The sequence below is a fragment of the Marmota flaviventris genome, chromosome 6, assembly GCF_047511675.1.
Source record: "Marmota flaviventris isolate mMarFla1 chromosome 6, mMarFla1.hap1, whole genome shotgun sequence".
Taxonomy (NCBI): Eukaryota; Metazoa; Chordata; class Mammalia; order Rodentia; family Sciuridae; genus Marmota; species Marmota flaviventris.
The window spans coordinates 80417813-80441851 of NC_092503.1; the positions used below are offsets into that span (position 1 = coordinate 80417813).

The 24039-nt window shown below is 32.8% G+C and overlaps 1 protein-coding gene across 1 annotated transcript in view; it reads left to right on the forward strand.

Moving 5' to 3' along the window:
- Lca5 (lebercilin LCA5) overlaps nucleotides 1–24039 on the forward strand; it is an 81917-nt gene that overhangs the window by 30375 nt on the left and 27503 nt on the right. The window contains exons 2-3 of the mRNA XM_027928277.2: nucleotides 2203–2562; nucleotides 7156–7685. Coding sequence (XP_027784078.2) covers nucleotides 2364–2562; nucleotides 7156–7685 — 729 coding nt within the window. The 5' untranslated portion in view covers nucleotides 2203–2363. The remainder of the gene's footprint in view (nucleotides 1–2202; nucleotides 2563–7155; nucleotides 7686–24039) is intronic.

The window sequence follows — 24039 nt, forward strand, 5'->3', positions numbered from 1 at the left end:
TTGAAAGAACTTTATTTAGCTCATAGTTTTATGGGGTGTTCCATGAATGGGTAGCCCTGGTTCTTCAGCCTTTGATGAAGGCCTCATGGTGGATGTCATACACTGGATGAAAGTATGAAGGATGAAAGAAGAGATCATATGGTGAGACAGGAAGCAGAGAGAATCAGGGTGCCTGAGTCTTTTTATAATAACTCATTCTCTTGAGAATTTAATGGAAGATTAACATTCATCTTTTCCAAGGGTGATGCTCCTGTGACCTAATTACCTTTTATTAGACATCATCTTTTAAATGTTCTACCAATCTCAACACTGCTCCACTGAAGACCAAGCCTCCAGCATAGGAACCTTTGGGGAAAAAACATATCAAAACCATACTACACACTATATATGCTCTTATCTATCTACCTTTCTTAATATATTTTGGAGAATTACTCAGATTGCTAGCAAATATACAAAGAAAGTCCTCATTATTTTAATAGCTCCGTAGTACTGCATTGTGTGGATGTTTCCAGTTTCTAAGGTCAGTTTCTTAGTGATGGTCGTTTTGATTATTTTAGTCTTGTGCATCTGTTCATTTATTCCTAGGATTACTATACTATTAATGCTAATTTCATCAATAAGATTATTTTTTCCAAATATTAAAAGCAACTGTTCTCATTTTAAAAGTAGTCTAATGTGAATGTATTAGAAAACAAAATATTTTAAAGGAGAGATACAAAAATCTAAACCAAGTTGCTTAGGCAGACACTATATCCATGAATGTATGATAAGTCTCCCTTCCTCTTCCTTAATTATAGGGAATAAAGTGTATCTTCTGGTTGCTAATGTGAATGTGGACTAAATTGTAAATTGCTTTGTAAATTGTTTTCAGTTATTTTAAAAGGAGGATCAAGGCAGGAGGATCAAGAGTTTAAATAGGAAGAATACTTAGTAATTTAATCTTTTTTTCAATAAATATGTGCATTGAGATCATACTATATAAACTAGTTGGAATTTGTTTATTTTACCACAATAGCATAAGCATTTTTCTTGAACACAAACTTTTTGTAAACAAATACTATGCTGTATGGACTTTATAGTACATAAATTATATTCTTAATTAATCTGATGGTTATATATCTAGGTTGCTTCCATTTTAAAAAAAATTTTACTGTCCTCCATTAGACATTTGCATATGACTTTCTCCCTATTTTTAGAGTCATTTTCTCAGAATCCAGAAATGGTTTTATTGAATCAGAGATTAAAAGCACAATTAGCCCAGCATGGTGGTGCACACCTCAGGAGGCTGAGGCAAGGAGGATCAAGAATTCAAAGCCAAACTCAGAAACTTAGCCAGGCCCTAAGTAACGTAGTGAGACCCTATCTCTAAAAAAAAATATAAAAAGGACTGAGGATGTGGCTCACTTGTAAAGCACCCCTGGGTTCAATCTTTGGCAATAGAAAAAGATGATGATGATACAGAAGCTGGTTGCAGGGCGAGAAGGAACAACAATTAAAGTCTTAATACATCTTACCAACTTTTTTTCCCCAAAATTCCATGGATTTTTCCTGATGGCAGCTCTGCAAACAGTGTTATTGTTTTGAAAAAAATTTAATAATATGATAGCTTTAAAAATGTTATAAGGATGAACATTTTTGTGTATCATTTGTATTGCCTTTTTGGGTCTTATATATTTTGTCCTCATATTTTTCCTTAGGTAATGTGAGGTATTTGTTTACATGTTACAAATGGTAACCATTTTCCTGTCATGTTTGGAAATATTTTTTGTCAAATGCCTTTTCTTTTAATTTTTTAAAAGTATACTTAATTTTTACATTTTTTGTAGTAAATATTAGGTATTTTTCTTTGCACAGATTTGCAGGTTCGTTCTCCCACTAAGCAAAAAAAGAAAAATATTGGTGGTTATTGCCCTGTTAAGATTCAAGTTTTATGTTTATTATAACTCTTAAGATTCAAGGGAATCAAATTAGTTAACACTTATTTAAGTACTTTGCATGTTATCTTCTTTCTAGGCCATGACAGAAACTGTCTTTTGTCCAAATACTGTCAAAAACTTATGTGTGAAAATAGATAAATTATAGCATCTTATAAAAATTATATATGGTATATTATTTTTCTTTTAGTATTTTACATTATAATTAATTGTAGAAATGTATTCCATGAATGCATGATGAGTCTCCTTTCCTCTTCCTTAATTATAGGGAATAAAGTGTATCTTGGGTGCTAATGTGAATGTGGACTAAGTATATATCGTGGAAAAAAATAAATTGCCTGGAAATAATATTATGAAGACTATGAAAATGTTCTTCAGTGTTGTCATCAATCTATGAATTTATGTGACTAGAGACCATTTTTCAAAACAATGGGGGAAAGAGCAAAAAGTCCAAATGCTGATCAAGAAAGAAAAGCAGACAAACAACATAGCTCTAATTATTCCTCTGAGTTTGGAACTACATCCCAGTCTTCTGGTCAGTCATCGCCAGTTAGTCCTTCTTCACCTACAGTTACTATGGGAAAAACTTCTAAAAAACAAGCATCAGATAACCAAGTATATTGCCAATGTAAGTATTCTTTAGAAGAGTTTTGTGGATCTAGAAGATTATGTACAATGCTTAAGGAAAACTTGTACGAATGGAAGTCTTCTATTAGTATGTATAGTGTTATACATGTGGATGTAGGCTGATTTACATTTTTAATAGGCTATATTTTAATAAATTTATATAAGCCTTGCTAATGGGTCTATCTGTTCCATTTTTAATATTCAAAATCATGCATTATACAAAATAAAATAACGTAAGGCTGCTTATTTTCTCTTCCTCCTAAGTAAATATTTATTTTTGGATCTCTAAGTTATTTCCTGTAAAGGCAAAACCAAAAGAAAACCTACGAGACAGTTGTACTTTTCTGTATCTTCATTTTTAAAAAGTAGTGAAAGATATTGATATAAAGTCGCTAGGGGCATTTTTATAGTTTGAGTGAAATTATTTACCCTTGGTAATTTATTGCTGACTCCAGAAGTTTGAATTAAAACTAGGAATACGCTTGGAATTTTGGACTACCAGTCTAATTTTTTTCCCATTGTGTTACGATCTCCATTATAATCATTAAAAATATTTTTATTATTAAAATGTTACTATTCTGGAACATATTTGGTTACCTAGTGTTCTATAATTTCTTCATTTTATTAAAGTTCGGGTCAAGAAATCTCGTTGTACTGAGTAACAACAGCCTAGAAAAATATGGTAAATGTATGTGAGGTAATTATTGTATGCATTTAAAAAGCACAGTTATAACAGCAGTAGCTTAGATTGGTAAAACTTGCAAGGCAGAAGAGTGATAAAAATTAGAGGCTGAAAGAATAATAGAGGCCATATCATGAAATACCTTGCATCTTATGATAATATAATTTAATTAATGTCTATTTCTGTGGGGAATAGTTTTGAAAAGATATATGCATGGGTATAATTTAATTTGCTTTTATAAATTTTTACTTTGAAAAGTGATGATACTATTAAAAACTACAAAGAATATGTATTCCTTTTGAAAGCAGTCTTTTCATGGACCCCTAATTTAGCCCCTATCTGGCTACTCAGGGATGCCCATATTTCTAACAATTGAGTGCCTCCCCCTGCCACAAGCACAGTGTTTTGGGGGGATGGTGGGGTATGGATCCCTTCCTCCAAACCTGTTTCAGTGAGAAGATCTTGTTAGTTTCATAATTGAGAGCATGATCTTAAGCTTCTGTTTTATAATTAAGAGCAAATATCTTTTAGAATTGGATCTTAGAAAATGCCTGTTATTCCTAAGAAATTATTAACATACTTAAGGTATTATTAAGTAAGGAGTACTTTAATTTTTCCTTCCTCCCCCAAAAGCAACTTACCAAGTCACCCAATTAGAGTCAGAATTTGGTAAGCCTTATCTTTTTGAGAAGATATGGAGAAAAAGCTGTGAAAAATGGTTCCAGTATCAACCAGGAATTATCAATTATCATTTTCCATCTGTCTCATATTGTTTTCTGTTTTCCACTGTCTTTTGAATTAAAACCTGTGTTCATTTGTCCATCTTAGATCAAATAATAGAACTAAACTGATATTTTTATTTGAACACCAAGTTAATTTCTCTAAGTTTTAATTGCAACTAATATAGATTAAGAAAAAACAAATATGATGAAAGCAGTATCTTAATCACTTGAATTCTCAGGTTTTCATGTTTTATAGTATATTCTTTCTTTTCTTATAAATTTTCAGCAAATCTTCTTATTTTTAAAATAAAATAATATTATTAGAATTTCTTTGTATAATAACATATTTTAGGGGAAGGGAGGGCTACTGGGACTTTAACTCAGGGGCACCTGACCACGGAGCCATATCTCCAGCCCTGTTTTGTATTTTATTTAAAGACAGTGTCTCACTGAGTTGCTTAGTGTCTTGCTTTTGCTGAGGCTGGCTCTTTATTTGAGCCGCTGGGATTATGGGAGTGTGCCACTGCACCTGGTTGTATAATAACAATAATAGTTTTGGTTATACATGTTTGTATATTACATATTTATTTCTTATCAGTAATATAAATGTATCTTGATTTTTTTGTTAGATACAGAGTTTATTTTTACTGAATTTTAAAAATGAGTCATATTTCATTTTGAACAACTGAAGTAAGAAGAAAAAACCCAGTATCTTTCCACCCATTTTTTGATAGTGACATAACAAGGGAGAGAAGAATGTCAAACAGGACAGCCAATTATCTTTTTTCTTCTTACTTCTATTAACATTATATTTCATCTCGATTTGAAAACTATCAACATGTATCAATCCTTTCAGAGTAGATAGTCTATAACTCAAAACTCTGCTATCTCAGTTGTTAAGAAGGAAAGGAAATTTAAATAATGGACATTCCAAATTCAAAATTACATTCTAAAGCAATGTTGTCTAATGGAAATGTAATTCAAGTCACAAATGTAAGCAACACATGTCATTTTATATTTACTAGTAACTACATCAAAAAAGAAATATGGGTGAAATTAATTTTACTTAACCCAACATAAAGTATTATTTCTGTATAGTCAGTATGAAATAGTATAATGTTTTGCATTTTTAAACTAACTGTTCAAAATCTAGTATGTATTTCACAGTTATAGAATATCTCTATTCAGACTACCACATTTCAAGTTTCTCCAAAGCTGTATGTGGCTAGCGTCTACCATCTTGGATAGATATAGTTTCAATCAGTCATTCTCTCATTTCTTTTATTGCTGCCACTTTTTTTTTTTATATCTGAGCAGTTATAGAGCTAGAATTCTAAATCAGTGTACATTCAAAACAGTCTGTGAAATTTTCATATTTTCAATGAAACTTTATAATGTAAAATTATAAAAATTAGTTGTTATTTTTTCTTGTTTCCTTAATGAATCAGGTATCCATGAATAGTGAGATGGGGAAGGGTATAAGATTGGATCTTTCAGTTTTTCTTTTCTTTCTTTTTAATCTGGAATGTATTTCTTCCTTGAGAGGAAAAAAATGAGGAGGAAAAAATCCCTCAGAGATTAAAGTTTATTATCTTAACTCTGGCAAATTTTCAGATGACTCTTTTAAAGGGCAAGTAGGTACTCTGTATATTGAGGCTTAATTTTAATGAACTTTTAATAAAAATAAAACATACCAAATTTTTGAGAATGTTACAATTTAATATGTAGACTTTTAAATATTTCATATGCTTATTTTTAATAGAATGTGATCTTTTTTTCTTGTTCTCAAATTATGTTGATGTTTTGATATGAACATTACACAAAAGAAATTTCCCAAGAAAGTATATAGAAACACACTTGTACAACTGTTTTCCTTTGTTCAGTTTCTGATAATTGGGATATAAGTTCTTATTACTAACAGAGAATACTTTGAAGAAGTTCCTCTTTTACATGTATACCTTACTTAACAACAATCTATTTATGTATATAGTGTTATCTTCATCCTGCGTGTTGAGAAAATAGAATTGAAAAGGTTTAATTGAATTGCCCAAGGGGGTTATTAAGTGGTAAATCTCGAATCTCAAATCTTCTCACTATACTATAAGCTGCCATTCTGTTTCCCCAAATGAAGAAAAGGAGTTGTAATTAATACAGAAGAAAACTTTTCATGTTTAAAATAAGGATTACAGCTGGGCATCATGGTACATACATGTAATCCCAGCAGTTTGGGACGCTGAGGCAGGATTGTGAGTTCAGAGCCAGCCTCAGCAATTTAGAGAAGCACTAAGCAACTTAGTGAGATCCTGTCTCAAAATAAAAAATAGAAAAGGGCTGGGGATGTAGCTCAGTGGTTAAGCCCCTCTAGACTCAATCCCTGGCACCAAATAAATAAGGATTCCAATTTTCTTGGCATAGATGACTTAAATATCACAATGTTTTGGCCAATGTTTATTTTATAGCATTCCAATGCTAATGATGCCCCTGTTTGAATTTTGACTTGTCATCTCATAAAATTAAAGGTGGTTAAAGCCTGATACTGCCATCTTTTTTATTAAAATTTTTTTAGTAGTAGATGGACATTATACTTTTATTTTATTTATTTATTTATTTTTGTGTGGTGCTGAGAATCGAACCCAGTGCCTTACACATGCTAGGCAAGCACTCTACCATTGAGCTACAACCCTAGGCTGCCATCTTTTTAAGCAGTGTGAATAATCCTTCCCCCAATGGTGAGGATTGAACCCCAGGGCCTGGTTCATGCAGGGAAAATGGGATGCCATTTTTGATAGATAGAATATTCTTTATCTTTCTTAGAAGACCCTAAACCTTTCTTAATAGAAATATATTAAGAGCTCTTTAGGGAAGTGAGTACCTAAACCAATATGTTGGCGCTCGAAATAAAATCTGATATTTAACAAAATATTGGAAGAAATCTTTTTTTTTTTTTGTTACTAGGGATTGAACTCAGGGGCTCAATCACTCATTCACTCACCTCCCCCTTGTAAGGCTGGCTTTAAACTTGAGATCCTCCTGCCTCAGCCTCAGGAGCCACTATGCCTGGCAGGAAAAATTCTTTTTTGAAAACAAAAATAAAGAATGTTATGGACTCACATGTGTTTGGATGAATAAATGATACTACATATACATTTGGTATAGCTTTCACTGTATATTATTATTGTCTCTTTTTTAGCCTCTAGGAAACCAAGCCCTAAGGGTCTACCAAACAAAAAAGGAGTCCAAGTGGGAATTCGTTCCCAAAGCCTCAATAGAGAACCACTTCGGAAAAATTCTGATATTGTCACAAAACGGGTTCTTTCTGCAAGACTGCTAAAAATCAATGAGTTGCAGAATGAAGTATCTGAACTTCAGGTCAAGTTAGCTGAGCTGCTAAAAGAAAATAAAGCTTTGAAAAGGCTTCAGTACAGACAGGAGAAAGCCCTGAATAAGTTTGAAGATGCAGAACTTGAAATCTCACAACTTGTAGTTCGTCATAACAATGAAATTACAGCACTCAAAGAACGCTTAAGAAAATCTCAAGAGAAGGAACGAGCAACTGAAAAAAGGGTGAAAGATGCAGAATGTGAACTATTTAGGACAAAATTTTCCTTAGAGAAACTGAGAAAGATCTCTGAAGCTAGACACCTACCTGAACGAGATGATTTGGCAAAGAAACTAGTTTCAGCAGAGTTAAAGTTAGATGACACTGAGAGAAGAATTAAGGTAAAATTTTCACAGCTTCTAATTGTGCTGTCTTGGATTGTTTCTCATTGGACATTTCATATGCTCTGATTAAATAGCTTGTTGCAATTTCATACTTGTTTATAAATGAAAATGATTTTTAGTATTATCCAAGTAAGAAACTACAGAAAATTTAAGATTGTATATTTAAGAGCAAGATGCCAAAAAGATTGTATATGTTAATAAGCCACATATTGATGAATGAATATTTAATTCCAGGGATCTTAGTCATTTGAGGGAAAAATTCTTATTTGGCTATTTGATTGTTTCTTTAAAATTGAAAATTATACTATAGTAGTGAGGCTACATAAAACTGACCTTTCAGGACTATAACATAAGAAACCTGATCTATGATTTCCTTTTTGTTCATTTGTAATAGATATGCATAATACATCATTTGGGGCAAGGTATGTTCCGTACTCCCCAAAACAAAACCTTATATAAGGGTAGATGGTAGAATATTGAATAACTAATAGGCCTGAGAGTAAAAATCTTTGGATTTTTTTTTCCTTTTTTTAGAGAAAGGAAGAAAAAGAGTCCTATTTCATGACTTTTACACATGGAACTTATATTAGATTGCCACTTGCTATCTAACAAACAGAAACCTTATGTTGGGTTCTGTTACTTATAATTAATAAGTAGTTTAGAAAGTAAAGGTAAGCAAAATTTATGGGACTAATGTCTGCTGTGAGAGCTTTCTGAGCAAAGAACACCCAGAACTGTAAGTAAATTAAGTTTCTGTACTGTATTAATTATTTTTTAATACATAGCCTATTATAGTACTTAGTCTGTATAATAAGCATGGCTAGTATACCAATGCCATGCACAGGGGCAGTGGCTTATTAAATACAGTGTGTATTAGTGGCCAGAAAAGATTCCTAGTTTATTCTCTAAATTTTGCAGTCATTATGTTAGGGTTATTTACCATGAGGTGGGATGGGGACTGAAAGCAGTTATCATCATTCAATAAGGAATTGGCACTTGAATTACTTTTTTGTTTTTAAAGTACTTTCTTTCTTTCTTTTTACTTATCAATGGACCTTTATTTTACTTATTTTTATGTGGTGCTGAGAATTGAGCCTCGTGCCTCACACATGCTAGGCAAGTGCTGTACTACTGAGCTATAACCCCAGCTCCTTGAATTATTTATTTATTTATTCATTCATTTATTTATCTATCTATTTATTTATTTGTTTATTTAAGCAGGATATGAAACATTTATTCACAAGCTGTTGGTGCAGATTCACCAGCAGGTGCGCCAAGGAACAGGCTGCAAGTCCATATCCTTAGAACCCCTCAAGGGGTTAGAACAAATTTTTGTTTTTTAACTGATTTTATTTTTTAAATACATGACAGAAGAATGCATTACAATTCTTATCACATATATAGAACACAATTTTTCATATCTCTATTTGTATATAAAGTTTGTTCACACCAGGGAGGGAGTAGGAGGTTATCAATAATGGTGGAATGTGATGGACATCATTATCCAAAGTACATTTATGAAGACATGAATTGAATTACTTTTTAAAGGGAATTAGAACATGTGCCACATAATGGATTTTTAAATTAGGAATAAATAACCCATGGCCTGGTGTGATGGCCTAGGCCTGTAATCCCAGTGGCAAGCGCGGAGGAGGGAGGATTAAGAGTTCAAAGCCAACCTCAGCAATTTAGCGGGGCACTAAGGAACTCAGTGAGACCTTGTCTTTAAATAAAATACGAAATAGGGCTGGGGATGTGGCTCAGTGGTTGAGTGCCCGTGACTTCAATCCCTGGCACCCCAAAATGAATAAATAAATAAATAATCCAAAATGCTGATTAATATATGTGGTAAAAACAGAGAGGATGAATAAAACTACAGAGAAAGAAAGAAATTACAGTGCATACATACATATAAACAGCTGTAAATTGCAGTTCTCTCTTATAGCCAGTTATGAAGGAGGTTGATGGGTGGGTGGTAGAGGAGAGAGCAGAAACAAGGATAGGAAAAATGGGGATAAGTGTGTGGATTCCAAGTTGTAGATGAAAATAAGTTGTAGATAGGACTGTTCACTTGGGAGCACAAAAATCTTTCATCTGTATTGATAAGCTTTGAAACAGTTAACAATATAGTGTCCTCAATCTGTTTTTCATACTGGATTTTTAAAATCTTAATATTTTAAGTTCACTGTAGTTGGGCATGCATATGTAAGAAAATTATAAGAAAGATTCCATATACTTTTTACTTAGTTTTCCCCAGTGGTAACATATTACATAACTATAATACAACATTCTAATGAAGAAATTGGTTGTGATTCATTAATATAATCCATCAAACTTATTCAGCTTTTGATGATATATATATATGTAGTTACATAAAATTTTATCAAATGTACAGACTTGTGTGACCATGAACGCATTCAAGATACTTAATAGTTTCATTACAGGGATCTTTTGTGTTACCCTGATATGGCCATTGCTACCTCTTCCCTTCCCCTCTAACTTCTGGCATATACTAATCCATTTGCCATTTCTATAGTTTTGTCATTTCAAGAATGTTATACAAATAGAATTATACAGCATGTAACCTTTGATGTTGGCAGATTTCACATATACACTCATCCAAGTTGTTGAATGTGTCAGTAGTTTCTTTTTATTCCCAAGTATTATTCCATGGTATAGATGTACTGCGGAGTGTTGCAATGTATCCTGTTGAAGGGCATTTGGTTTATTTCCAGTTTTTGGCTATTAACTAACAAAACTGCTATGAGTATTCATATACAGATTTTTGTGTGAACAAAAGTTTTTATTTCTCTGAGCTATATGTCTAAAAGTATACCTGCTGGGTTGTAAGATAAATATATGTTTGGTTCTGTATAAAACGCCATTCTGTTCTAGAGTAGTGGTACCATTTTACACACCAGCAATATTTAACTGTCCATTTTCCATATTCTTGTCAGTGTTTGGAGTTTATGCTGTTTTTAATTTCAGCCATTCTAATAGCTGTGTAATACCATCTAACTGTGATTTAATTTGCATTTTCCTAATGGCTGAGGATGGATAATCTTTTTATGTGCTTATTCAATATCTGTAGGTCTATTTATTTTCTTTGTTTTGCCATTTAAAAAATTAATCATTATTATTATTATTATTATTATTATTATTTTGTGGATGGACACAATACCTTTATTTTATTTATTTATTTTTATATGGTCCTGAGGATTGAACCTAGTGCCTCACATGTGCTAGGCAAGATCTCTACCACTGAGCCACAACCCCAGCCCTGTTTTGTCATTTTTCTAATTGGATTATTATGCTTTTCCTGTGGATTTTTTAGAGTTCTTTATATATTCTTGACACAAGTCCTTTTTCAGATGTGTGATTTGTAAATATGTTCTCCCAATCTGTAGCTTGTCTTCTCCTCCGCTTCACGGTCTTCTGAGAGAGTTTTAAATTTTGATGTGATCAAATATATCATATTTTTTTCTTATTGACTGTGCTTTGGTGTTGAGCCTAGGAACTCTTTGCCTCTATCCCAGTTGCCTCAGAGTATCTATCGCCTGTACTTTTCCCAAAAGGACTTTCCTCCAGTTTTACTGAGGTATAATTGACGAAAATTTTACACACACACACATACACACACACATTTAAGGTATACAATTTGGTATTTTTAAAAAGTATTTTTGTAGTTGTAGATGGACACAATACCTTCATTTTATTTTTTTATTATATGTGGAGCCAGGGATCAAACCCAGTGCCTCACACATGCTAGGCAAGCGCTCCACTACTGAGCCACAACCCCGGCCCCACAATTTGGTATTTTATAAAGATTTTGTTTTAAGTCCAGGATTTATATTTTGAGTTTAATTTTGGGGCAGGGTGTCGAGATTTAGGTTCAGGCTTTTTTTTTTTTGGGGCGGGGGGGGGGGTCTGTGGATGCCCAGTTGCTCTAGCCCCATTTGTTAAAAAAAGGCTATTCTTCCTCCATTGTATTGCTTTGACACTTTTATCAAAAATTAGTTGGACACATTTTTGTGGGTTTATTTCTAGATTCTCTGTTCTGTTCTATTAATCTATGTGTTCCTCCTTCTATCATTACCATACTGTCTTAATTTAAGGATTCCTAGAATGCCTTAATGCCAGATATAGTGATTCTTCTCATGTTACACTTTGTTTAAAAATTTTTAGCTACTTTAGGTCCTTTGCCTTCCCATATAAATTTTAGAATGAACTTGTTTATGTGTACAAACACCTTCCTGGTATGTTGATAAGAATTGCATTAAATTGATTTGTGAAGAATGACATCTTTACTATATTGAATCTCCCAATTCTTAAACACAGTATGTCTATTTATTTAGGTTATCTTTGATTTCTAAATGGTGTCAATTCTTTCTGGGTCAGAAGGTTACTTTTAAATTTTTATTTTCTTATTTCAAAACTTCTGTTGTAAAAATTATTTTCACAAAGAGCTGTGAATGTTTTATGCACACAGAGGAATAACTTGATTTTAGTTTACTCCCAAGTTTTAAGATTATTTGGTTTACAAGTCTGAGCCTCCAAATTTAATTGATAGATATAAACTGCTTCCTTTCTGCTATAATTGAAATTATATTGGAATCAACATTAATATGTAATTATGAAGTTACTTTTCTGAAATCAACAATTTCACTTTCCTGTCACATCTTACTAGCTCCATTCTGAATGGTATAACCTTTGCAACCCATCTGAGAGCATCTATTCTTTATTCTAGCTTGCCTTTTCAGACTTCCTAAAACCTTTGGCTTTTAACTATTAAATATAGTTATATCTTTCATAATCTCAGTAATCAATCAAGAATTTGAAATAGTTTCTACTGAATTTCTTACTTGGCTTTGAAATTTAGCTTTTGTCTTTGTGCATTATTCAGTTTTCCAAATTTTACTTTGTCCAAATTAAATTAATCTTCTTTTTTCTAACAGTAGGTTAAAGTCACTACCACTAATTGACTAAGGGAAAAAGCTAAGAGCTTGTTTGTGGTGTTTCATTTTGCAAATTAACTAAAATGGAACAAGTCCTGGATATTGAAATTGTGGTAATATTGCTGGTAGCGTTCTCAGGTCTATGCTGTCCTTTCCTAAGGATGACTATCTGTATGGTGTTTGATTTTTTATTTGTTTTTCTTTTGGTATATCTTTCTGTTTTAAGAGTTTGTCCTTAAGCTAAAATTTGTGGCAGGCAGCTTTGTTTATAGCTTGTCTCATATCTAGGAAGTTTCCAGCTACAAATTCTTATTCTTCTTGTTATATTTTATTCTTAAGGGGAGGATAAATTGTCACTTTAAGTGTACACTGAGCTACAAAACCTTTCCCTCTTAATATCAGTTTGTAAGATGGGTGCAGGCTCATTTTGTTAGTTGATGGAAATGACAGAATATGTAGGTACTCAGTAATTTAGAAATGGATACATAGTTAGGAACAGCCAAAGGTGTCAATGGAGACAGCCTCATGACAGTTGCCTTTCCTCCTGTAGGAAATCAGTCCACCTGTATGATACGGTTTGTTTCAATCCCAGGACAATACCAGGGATGAAGAACTACTTGATGGGTTAACTCTTTTGAGTTCTATATAAAGGATAAGTAGCTATGTATTTATTTATTCAGAATTGACTTTATACCCTTATTTTGGCTTCTGTTTTGACAGATATATTTATTTTTTTCTCATAAAATAGTGCTTTTTAAAAGTTAAACAAGGGGCTGGGGATATAGCTCAGTTGGTAGAGTGTTTGCCTCGAATGTACAAGTCTCTGGGTTCAATCCCCCGCACCCCCTCCCCACGCACACACAAATGCCTGGTTTCTGTTCTCAAGACTAAAAGGTTCAGGGGTCACTCCAGGTGAACTGGGCTAACTGGGCTGTGCAAAATAACCACACAAGAGATACAAATACCTTTTTCTTTGGGGTCGCTGTGACTGTTCCGTTGACCTTAAGAGTCCACAGGAAGAGAGAGAGAGCACACACTGACCCCTTTTATTGAGGAGAAGCTATTCAAATGAGGCAAGGGGTCAGGTTTCAGGGGGCTGAGTCTATCTTCATGATGTCCACTGTCAGCAGGTTGACTGACACCTGGGTAGGCCACACCCAAGGGCACAGTAAGAGAAGGGGACACACACAAGGCACTTCCATGGAAGATTCTATCCTAAACAGGGCAAGGGGTTATATTACAAAGGAACAGGGGAGCGTAGCTTCACCCATGGGGCTGTAGCAAGACACACCCATGCACGAGACACTGACTCTCGAACCCAAGAAGGGTGGGGAAATCTCTGTCACATTTCTGTGACTGAGCACCTCAGCACTCAGCCGGGGAGTGTGACTCAGTTACGTACAAGGTTGGTCTCCCACGCACAAAAGTTAAAAACATTAACTGATGTACATATTAATGGGGTACCATGTTGTGTTTTGATACATTATATGTTTTGATACATATAATGTTTAAATCATATTAACCATATTTATCTCCTCATATTTCTTTATGGTGAAAACTCCTTTCTTCTAGCTTTTGAAATGTACAGTACATTATTGTTATCTATAGTTACCTTACTATATAGGAACATACCTTAATAAATTTATTCAATAGAGTTCTCTAATTTATCATTTTAATCTTTAATATTTTATACATATTTAATACTTAAAACTGCAAAGTATGCACAACGTAACTTTTAGAACAGAAAACTTTTTAAAATTATATAATGCAGTGATTTTCAAACTTTTGCTGCAAAGACCCAGTAGTATTCTTAAAAATTATCTAGGAACCTCTCTAGTAAAGCTTTTGTAAAGTCTATCTATTGCTGCTTAATCACATTAGAAATTAAAGTTGAGAACATTTAGAAATATTTATCCACTAAAATAGAAGACAGCTCATTACATTTTACAAAATCTTGTATATTTTCCAAGCCAAAAATAAATCAAGTTAAGAGTGGCTTGTTCCATATATTTGTAAATTTCTTTAATATCTGGGTTAATAAAGGACAGCTGGGCCCTCACATTTGCTTCTGCATTCAATCTGTTGGAGTATGTTGTTGTGTTGATAAATGTGAAGAAAATTCAGCCTCACACAGATGTCTGTATTAGTTAGAAATTGGAGGAGTATTTAATAGTCTTCTCATATAACTGGATATTTTTCTTTGATAGAATATCACTTACACCAAAATGTAACAAGTGATATTCTATCTAAATAGTTATAAAGTGGAATCTGAAGCCATATTGGAACTTTGTATATTCAGTCACATTAACACCTATTGGTGTCTAATCTCACTGGATTAGATGTTTTATCCTTCACACATTGGTCATTTGGAAATATTGAGTTATGTAGATTTTTAAAACATACATGTTTCATTATATAATATCACATGGCATATAGCCTTTGGAAAACTTCACGATACTCTCATGACACGATGTGAGTGAAATTAGCAAATAATATCTTATTATTCTAAAATAATTTTGACCTTGAAGACTCTCAGAAGTATCTCAGAGATCTTTGGGGGTTATTACACCATTCTTTGAGAATCACTGATTTAATATAAGCAGTTCTTTGTTAGCATTTCCTTATTAGTGATTCCCCAATCAGCAGTTTCTTTCAGTGACTATCCCAACTGTACCATCTCATTCTGGGCCTGGGATTGGCCTCAAATAGGGGCTCAGGTCATGTTTTTCCACCCTCTTACCACAGATAGTAGCAGGTTATACACATTGCTTGACATGTTGTTTTTCATGGAAAAGTATTTTTTTGGCACTTTGAACATAGCATTGTCTTAATTCTGTCTTAATTCCTTTGTAAAAAAACTTTCATGTTTCTTCCTGATCAAGAATGCAGTAGCAGATTAATAGGTATAACCAACAACATGTCATAAAGCAAATATCATGAATTGTAATTATCAAAATAATCCATGATCATTAAATAGGAAATTATCTTCTAAGTTTTATGAAAAGATAAAAAAAGTAATTACATGTACATAATTATTAAAAGAACTCCAGTAAACTGTAGGATATACATTGAGAATGTTAAAAATCCAACTGTATTTTTAACATCAGATGGCACAGAGTGAATTACTTTTTAGGGATAAAATAATGAAACTCTTAAGATTTTATCTCTTTTTAGATATTTGTAAAGATTTTGGGAAATGGTTTGCGTATCATAGAACACAGGATCACAGAGCTGTGAAAGAAGTTTGATAGATTTTTTCCTATGAGAGACTGGAATTCAAATTCCCTTGGCCCTGAAGCTACCCTTATGTATTTCTTGTTGATAAAATCATTATTTTATTTTATAGTTGTTCCTCACTATAAATAATTTTCAAAAGTAAGAATTCACCGTTATCTTCCCATTACTCATTGGGCCAAGTAGGTCCATTTTCCTTCCTCTTTCCCTGCCATGACTTAACTCTAGTTCCTTCTCTGAAAGATTTTCTGCCCTTTTGTCCTTCAGAAACCCAAATCACAAAGCCCTATCTTTGTTTCAGCTACCTGTTCTGAATTATTTTTAAATAAGAACATCTAATTAGGACAGAAAATGGAGGTAAACCCAATAGGTCAGCTCTGTTCTTGTCTTGCTTTGACATAGTGTAACTCTTTTAACCCCAGGTTCAGTTGATTTGTCTGAGGAATTAAATGGTATGATTTCTGAGGCAACTTTCGAATCTAAAATCTGAGGAGCCTGAAGTCATGCTTTTAAAGTTTTCATGTACCCAAAATGTTTTTAGCATGGTGTACTTTTATTCCCCTTTAACAACACCAAAATTAAGGACCTATTGATGAATGTTGAAGAGATGAAAAATTCCTAGTATTGAAAAACAAATTGTTTGTAAAATAAAATTTTTACAAAATAACCCAAGGAATTGCTGAGTTTTATTTATATATATATATATATATATATATATATATATATATATATATATATATGTGTGTGTGTGTGTGTGTGTGTGTGTATATATATATATACACATACATATATATATGTATGTATATATACACACATATATATTTATATGTATATATCATACATACATACACACATACACGTATTTATATAAATAATATATAAAAGCAGTCTTTTACATTTCTGGAGAGAAAAGACTTAAATGAAATGAGATCTGTGATCAAAGAGTAAATTTTAGAATGATTTCAGAAATTAACTTTTTCAGGGACCTTAGAAACTACCCATTTATTTTTAGACAGTTATTAAAGCAGTTTTATGTTAATATTCAAGATAAATTTTATTGAAAAAGTAATAAAACCACTAAAAATGGGCTTAAAATTCAAATAATACAAAAAGGTATGCAATGATGACTTGTTTCTTTTCTATACTGTTTGTAGACCCATTTCTAAGAAACACTTTGAAGAAATTGTCTTTTCCTATGCAAGCTTGTATCTGTATATTAATGTCATGTTTTTCCATCCTCTTACCACAGATAGTAGCAGTTTATACACATTGCTTGACATGTTTTTTTTCATGGAAAAGTATTTTTTTGGCACTTTCAACATAGCATTGTGTACATGTATATCATGTACACACATATACACAAACTTGCACTTGCATAATCAGTTTCATGCTTTTTTTTATAAGATGCATACTAGTCTGTATAGATGTGTAATAATATGATGAACCTTTATTTTGATTTTTTTTAGTTATAGATGGACACAATATCTTTATTTTGTTTATTTATTTTTATATGATGCTGAGGATCAAACCCAGTGCCTCACATGTGTGAGGCAAGTACTCTGCCACTGAGCCACACCCCAGCCCCAAACCTTTATTTTTAACATACTGATTTCTTGTTCTGGAGTAGCATAAAAGATGCCTGGCATTAAATATATATGTGTGTATGTGTATATATATGTATGTGTGTGTGTGTGTGCCATATAGAGATGTATATTAGTATAATGGAAAATTCCTAGAGGAGGAAGTCTTTGTCTCAGTAAAGCATTTTAAAATCATCTTTTGTTATTTGTTTATATAAGGTTTTAAAGAGTGCTATAGGCTAATAGTTTTTTTTCTTAGAGCAATTAAAGTTAAATCCTTCCTATTGGGGGAGGATTAAATTAGTTTTTCTTGTGACTAGTATATCATCAAGAAGATTTTAAAGCATTTTTATTTTTATGACAGCATCTTTAATATGGAAACATTGATGGACTTTGCCTGTTTAGTTGAGTTAGAAATTTTTGGCTTAGAACTCAAGGTCAAATAAAAAATGATTTAGTTTGTATCTAACTATGCTATTAATTAACACTTACCTCTTAACCTGTTAAGTTCCTAATGAAACTTGAAATTTTATACACATACAAATACATATGAACAAGATTCAAATTCTTGTTATATACCATGCTAGCTTTATGATATAAGACACTTATATTATCTGAACACTTATTAAATTATATTATTATATTATCTGAACCTCAGTTTCCAGTCTATAAAACCTTGCAAGTGATAAACAGTGTTAAAGTTCATAATGAGTGTGGATAGCTCTGTGCCTTGTACTTATTAGGCAGTATATGAAAGAAGGAAAGAGGGGAGGGAAGGAGGGAAAGAAAGAGGGGGAAAGAAGGAATGCACTAGAAGTAAAGTACATTAATTAAAAGTAAATACATCTCTGAGAGTACTGTAGTATTTTGGAGTTTGAAAAACTATTATAGAGCATTGTTTTTCAAATTGAGTTTAAGGATTCTTTTTTTTTTGAAAGGTTTAAAACTACTACTGATTTATTCTATTGGCTTTTCGCGTTTTGTCAGTTCCTCACAGGCAATCACATGCAGGCCCTGAGATGTTCTGTGATGGTGACTGGTGAGATAGTTTGTTGAGAAGGCTTTAGAAACTCACTTTCCCAGCAACCTGAAGCAGCCCCTGAAACACTTCCATGGGGAACTCTCTAATTCAACTCAAACATTTTAACTGTTGAAGAAACATAAGCAGAGGAGTTATTTGCCTTTTTCTAGGTCACAGAAAATTGCATAGATCATTAGAACCATGTGTCTAGGACTAGAATTATATTCTTTTGTCTCCCATTCTCTTGCTCTATTATTCTATTTTCTTTTTCATAAATTTCTTGGAATTTTGTCACATTTAAAAGCTGAGTGATAGTTTCCTCTGATAATAGTACTTTTTATGTTATTTTTAATTATAACATAAGTAATTAAAATTTTGGCTATTATCATTATTATTGATGTACAAACTATAAAAGAGACAAATCATTTTTTAATCTTTTCATATGCTCATTTTGTATGTGTGATGATTTATTGAGTAGGAATGACCTCTGAAATCTGTTTTATTTTCAATACTAACTATAATAAATATTGTGGAGTAAATGCGAACTGTTGGAAGACACAAGTTCAAAGTAAGGAGAGACCTGCAAACATTTTAAGGAAAGCAGGTTTCATGAGTGCATGGATAAGTCTCACTGCTTAGGATAGGCTGTGATGCAAAGAGGAAACACACTATTGGATTACAAATTTGCTTCTAATCTGTCCTGCTCAAAAGCACAATAAGAAACAGCTCATATAAATGAGCTCAGTCTCCAGATTCAGATGAATTATACCCCAGAGGACTGAAGAATCTTGCAAATGTGATTTCTGATCCTTTGTCAATGTACTTTCAGGAGTTAGGAAGACAAGGAGAGTTAACAAAATAATAAAAGGCAAGTAACAATTTTTTTAAGGGTAGGCAGAGATAGATGTTAAATTATGAATTAGTAGCCTGCTGCCAATCTCAAATTTTGAAACGTGTTTTGGAAATTATTGCTCTTTCAGAACTATTCTTTATTTTATTTCCTTTAGATTGGTTCATGAAGATATATCTATACATTCTATCCTATAAACATGTATATGTTATACACTTATATTCCTATATATACTATATATTTATAAAACATTTGCATGTATATTTTATGACTATACTGTATCTACTATAGTCTAGTGGATATGTTATATAGTAGATATACTATAGGATATAGTTAATGTTGTCTGTCTTTTATGTTTATTTTTTTAATGGAGTAATGTGGATTGCTTGAGAATAATGTTAGCTTCATAGTTAGAGCTTTAACTGTATTCAAAGGGTGTAGATAAACAGTTGCCAACTTGGAGAGAAAGTTTCTAGGTGAGTGTTTTGGGCTACCATCTTAGGTCCTATCCCTTTCAGTTTATTGGTGAATTTCATCTGGCTCCTAAAGGGCAAAAACAAGTCTCATTTGATTTTGTATTTGCAACATCTGACAGTCTGGGATTGAATTAGTTCTTTATAAAAGAATAAATGGATGGGTGGATGGATGAAATAAAATTGTGGCATTCACAGCAGGTTCACCAATAGGAGGGACCCCTAATTTGATGATGACAACATTAAGATTGAGTTGGTCTCCCTAGGCTCAAAATCTGGCCCCAAATTTTGATCTAGTTAAATATTAAGTCTTCATTTTTTAAAGATCTGTTATATATGATCTCCTAGCTTGAAAGTAATTCAGTTTTTAAAAATATATTTTAGTTTATGAACCTGAAATCATATTGCTACTTAGAAAGTTAATAGAAGGGAGAGAAGAAATGCTGGGAAGCAATATTGGCCAAAATTTATTGTCTGCATGTATGAATATGTAACAATAAATCCCATCAATATATACAACTCTAATGCACCAATAAAAAATGAAGAAAAAAATTAATAGAAGATGTTTGTTTTTCTATTCCTAGGAGGTAATAGTAACTATACCTTTACTGGTCAGATTACATGTATTAAGGTACCAAGTTTTAGGTAACAAACTAATGTGTGGAGAGCAAATAGGATAACCATTATGTTGAAAAACTATTATATGAGAAACAATGTAATAAATATGGAATCATGGATTAGATTAGGGGAAAATATAACTTACTTCTTTATTTAAAGGCCTATTGCATGGAAGAGGAGAAATAGGTCTGCTTTTTTGAGGTTGTTTTTAGATCAGTGCAAATCCAGTGAATATTACTAATTTCCACTCATCTATATGGAAGAGCTTTCAAATAATTGAAATTGCACTAGAAGTATTTGTGTAGAGGCTGGATGTTCCCCTTCTGGAAATATAAAAAAAAAAAAAAATTCCTAAAAGATAGGCCAGTGAAATAAACTCCAGATTCCTTGCTTATACTAAGTCTGTCTTCAGAGTTGAGCTACCACAGTACTGAACAGGCATTAAAACAACTGAGATGGGTAGTCCTGTTTTAATAAAAACTGTATTATTTAAGTGTATATTACTTTATTAATTAATAAAAAATAAGGTAAAATCTAATATCCTTTGCGTTTGTAAAAAAATTGTTATGTTAATTCTTTATTTCTGTTAAATAGTAACAATTCTGTGATATTATTTTGGAAAAAAGTTTTGAAGTACCTTAAAATTTTTTCTCTTGTTTCAAGACATTTTGAAATTTATAGTATAGTAATAAGAAAAATATTCTTAGTCCTACCAGCCAAAGATAACTACCATTTGCATTTTCTTCTTTCCTCCATTCAGTATTTTTTACTTCTTAAAGTAATTTCAACTTTTTTCCCATATATGGAATATTTTGAACATATGGAAAAAGAGAATATTAAAGGTTTCATGTTCCTATTTGATATTTTTCTACTTTTGCTTTAGAACTTATTTTTAAAAATAAGATATTAAAGTTCCCCTGTGTCCTTTCTCCAAACAGCCTTCTATTCTTCTGCCTCAGAAGTAACTGCTTCCCTGAAGCTTAGATGTTTCCTTCCTAGCCATTTTAGTTTTTATTTGAACATATTTTTAGAAATTTTATTTTTATTTTCCATAAGTAGTACATGTACATTAGTAAGTAGCATAAATTTATTGAAAATGAAAAAATAGGGGTTGGAGATATAGCTTAGTTGGTAGAGTGCTTGCTTTTGCATGCACAAGGCCCTGTGTTCGATCCCTAGCACCACCAAAAAAAAAAAAAAAAAAAAAAGGAAAAGAAAAACTAACATTCTATCAGCTGGAGATAACCACTTTTAGCTTCTTTATGTGTATGTTGGATATTTCCCTCCATTAATGTGTGCCTTATGTAAGTTTTCATCTGTATGTTTGTGTATATGCAAAATAATTATTTTAAATGATATGTTGAACTGTATGAAATGCTTTTTTTTTCCTACTAAAATAATTAAATTTTTTTTTTCTCATTATCATGGCAAATTACATTTAGATTTCCCCCCTGTGACCTTGATACTAGGGATTGAACCCAGGATGCTTTACCACTGATCTACATTCCCTGCCTTTTTATTTTTACTTTGAAACGGGGTCTTGCTAAGTTGAAACTGGCCTGAAGCTTGTGATCCTCCTGCTTATGCCTCCTATGTATCTGGGATTACAGGAATGTTCCACCATAACCAGTCACATAATAAACTACTTTGATTCTTTGCTTTCTTGGGATTGATGTATTTAGTAGGATGCAATTTTTATTCATTGCCTAATTCTTTTTGCTAATACATGGGATTTTTGGAACAACATTCATGTATAAGAATGGTCTATGATTTTACTTTAAGCTATCCTTATCCACTTTTTTTGTGATTTAGTAATATTGGCAGTTGTAGCTATATTCATTTAATTAATTAGCATATATAATATTTCTTATACACTTTTTTATTGGTTGTTCAAAACATTACAAAGCTCTTGACATATCATATTTCATACATTAGATTCAAGTGGGTTATGAACTCCAATTTTTACCCCAAATACAGATTGCAGAATCACATCGGTTACACATCCACATTTTTACATAATGCCATATTAGTAACTGTTGTATTCTGCTACCTTTCCCATCCTCTACTATCCCCCCTCCCCTCCCCTCCCATCTTCTCTCTCTACCTCATCTGCTGTAATTTAATTCTCTCCCTTGTTTTTTTTTCCCTTTCCCCTCACAACCTCTTATATGTAATTTTGTATAACAATGAGGGTCTCCTTCCATTTCCATGCAATTTCCCTTTTCTCTCCCTTTCCCTCCCACCTCATGTCTCTGTTTAATGTTAATCTTTTCCTCCTGCTCTTCCTCCCTGCTCTGTTCTTAGTTGCTCTCATTATATCAAAGAAGACATTTGGCATTTGTCTTTTAGGGATTGGCTAGCTTCACTTAGCATAATCTGCTCTAATGCCATCCATTTCCCTGCAAATTCCATGATTTTGTCATTTTTTAGTGCTGCGTAATACTCCATTGTGTATAAATGCCACTTTTTTTTTTTTATCCATTCATCTATTGAAGGGCATCTGGGTTGGTTCCACAGTCTAGCTATTGTGAATTGTGCTGTTATGAACATCGATGTGGCAATATCCCATAGTACACTCTTTTAAGGTCTTCAGGGAATAGTTCAAGAAGGGCAATAGCTGGGTCAAATGGTGGTTCCATTCCCAGCTTTCCCAGGAATCTCCATACTGCTTTCCAAATTGGCCGCACAAATTTGCAGTCCCACCAGCAATGTAGAAGAGTACCCTTTTCCCCACATCCTCGCCAGCACTTGTTGTTGTTTGACTTCATAATGGCTGCCAATTTTACTGGAGTGAGATGGTATCTTAGGGTGGTTTTGATTTGCATTATTCTGACTGCTAGAGATGGTGAGCATTTTTTCATGTACTTGTTGATTGTATATCCTCCTCTGAGAAGTGTCTGTTCAGGTCTTTGGCCCATTTGTTGATTGGGTTATTTGTTATCTTATTGTTTAATTTTTTGAGTTCTTTCTATACTCTGGATATTAGGGCTCTATCTGAAGTGTGAGGAGTAAAAATTTGTTCCCAGGATGTAGGCTCCCTATTTACCTCTCTTATTGTTTCTTTTGCTGAGAAAAAAAACTTTTTAGTTTGATTAAGTCCCATTTGTTGATTCTAGTTATTAACTCTTGTGCTATGGGCGTCCTATTAAGGAATTTGGAGCCCGACCCCACAATATGTAGATCGGAGCAAACTTTTTCTTCTATCAGGCGCAGAGTCTCTGATTTGATATCAAGCTCTTTGATCCATTTTGAGTTAACTTTTGTGCATGGCGAGAGAAAGGGATTCAGTTTCATTTTGTTGCATATGGATTTCCAGTTTTCCCAGCACCATTTGTTGAAGATGCTATCCTTCCTCCATTGCATGCTTTTAGCCCCTTTATCAAATATAAGATAGTTGTAGTTTTGTGGATTGGTTTCTGTGTCCTCTATTCTGTACCATTGGTCCACCCGCCTGTTTTGGTACCAGTACCATGCTGTTTTTGTTACTATTGCTCTGTAGTATAGTTTGAAATCTGGTATCGCTATACCGCCTGATTCACACTTCCTGCTTAGCATTGCTTTTGCTATTCTGGGTCTTTTGTTTTTTCCATATGAATTTCATGATTGCTTTCTCTATTTCT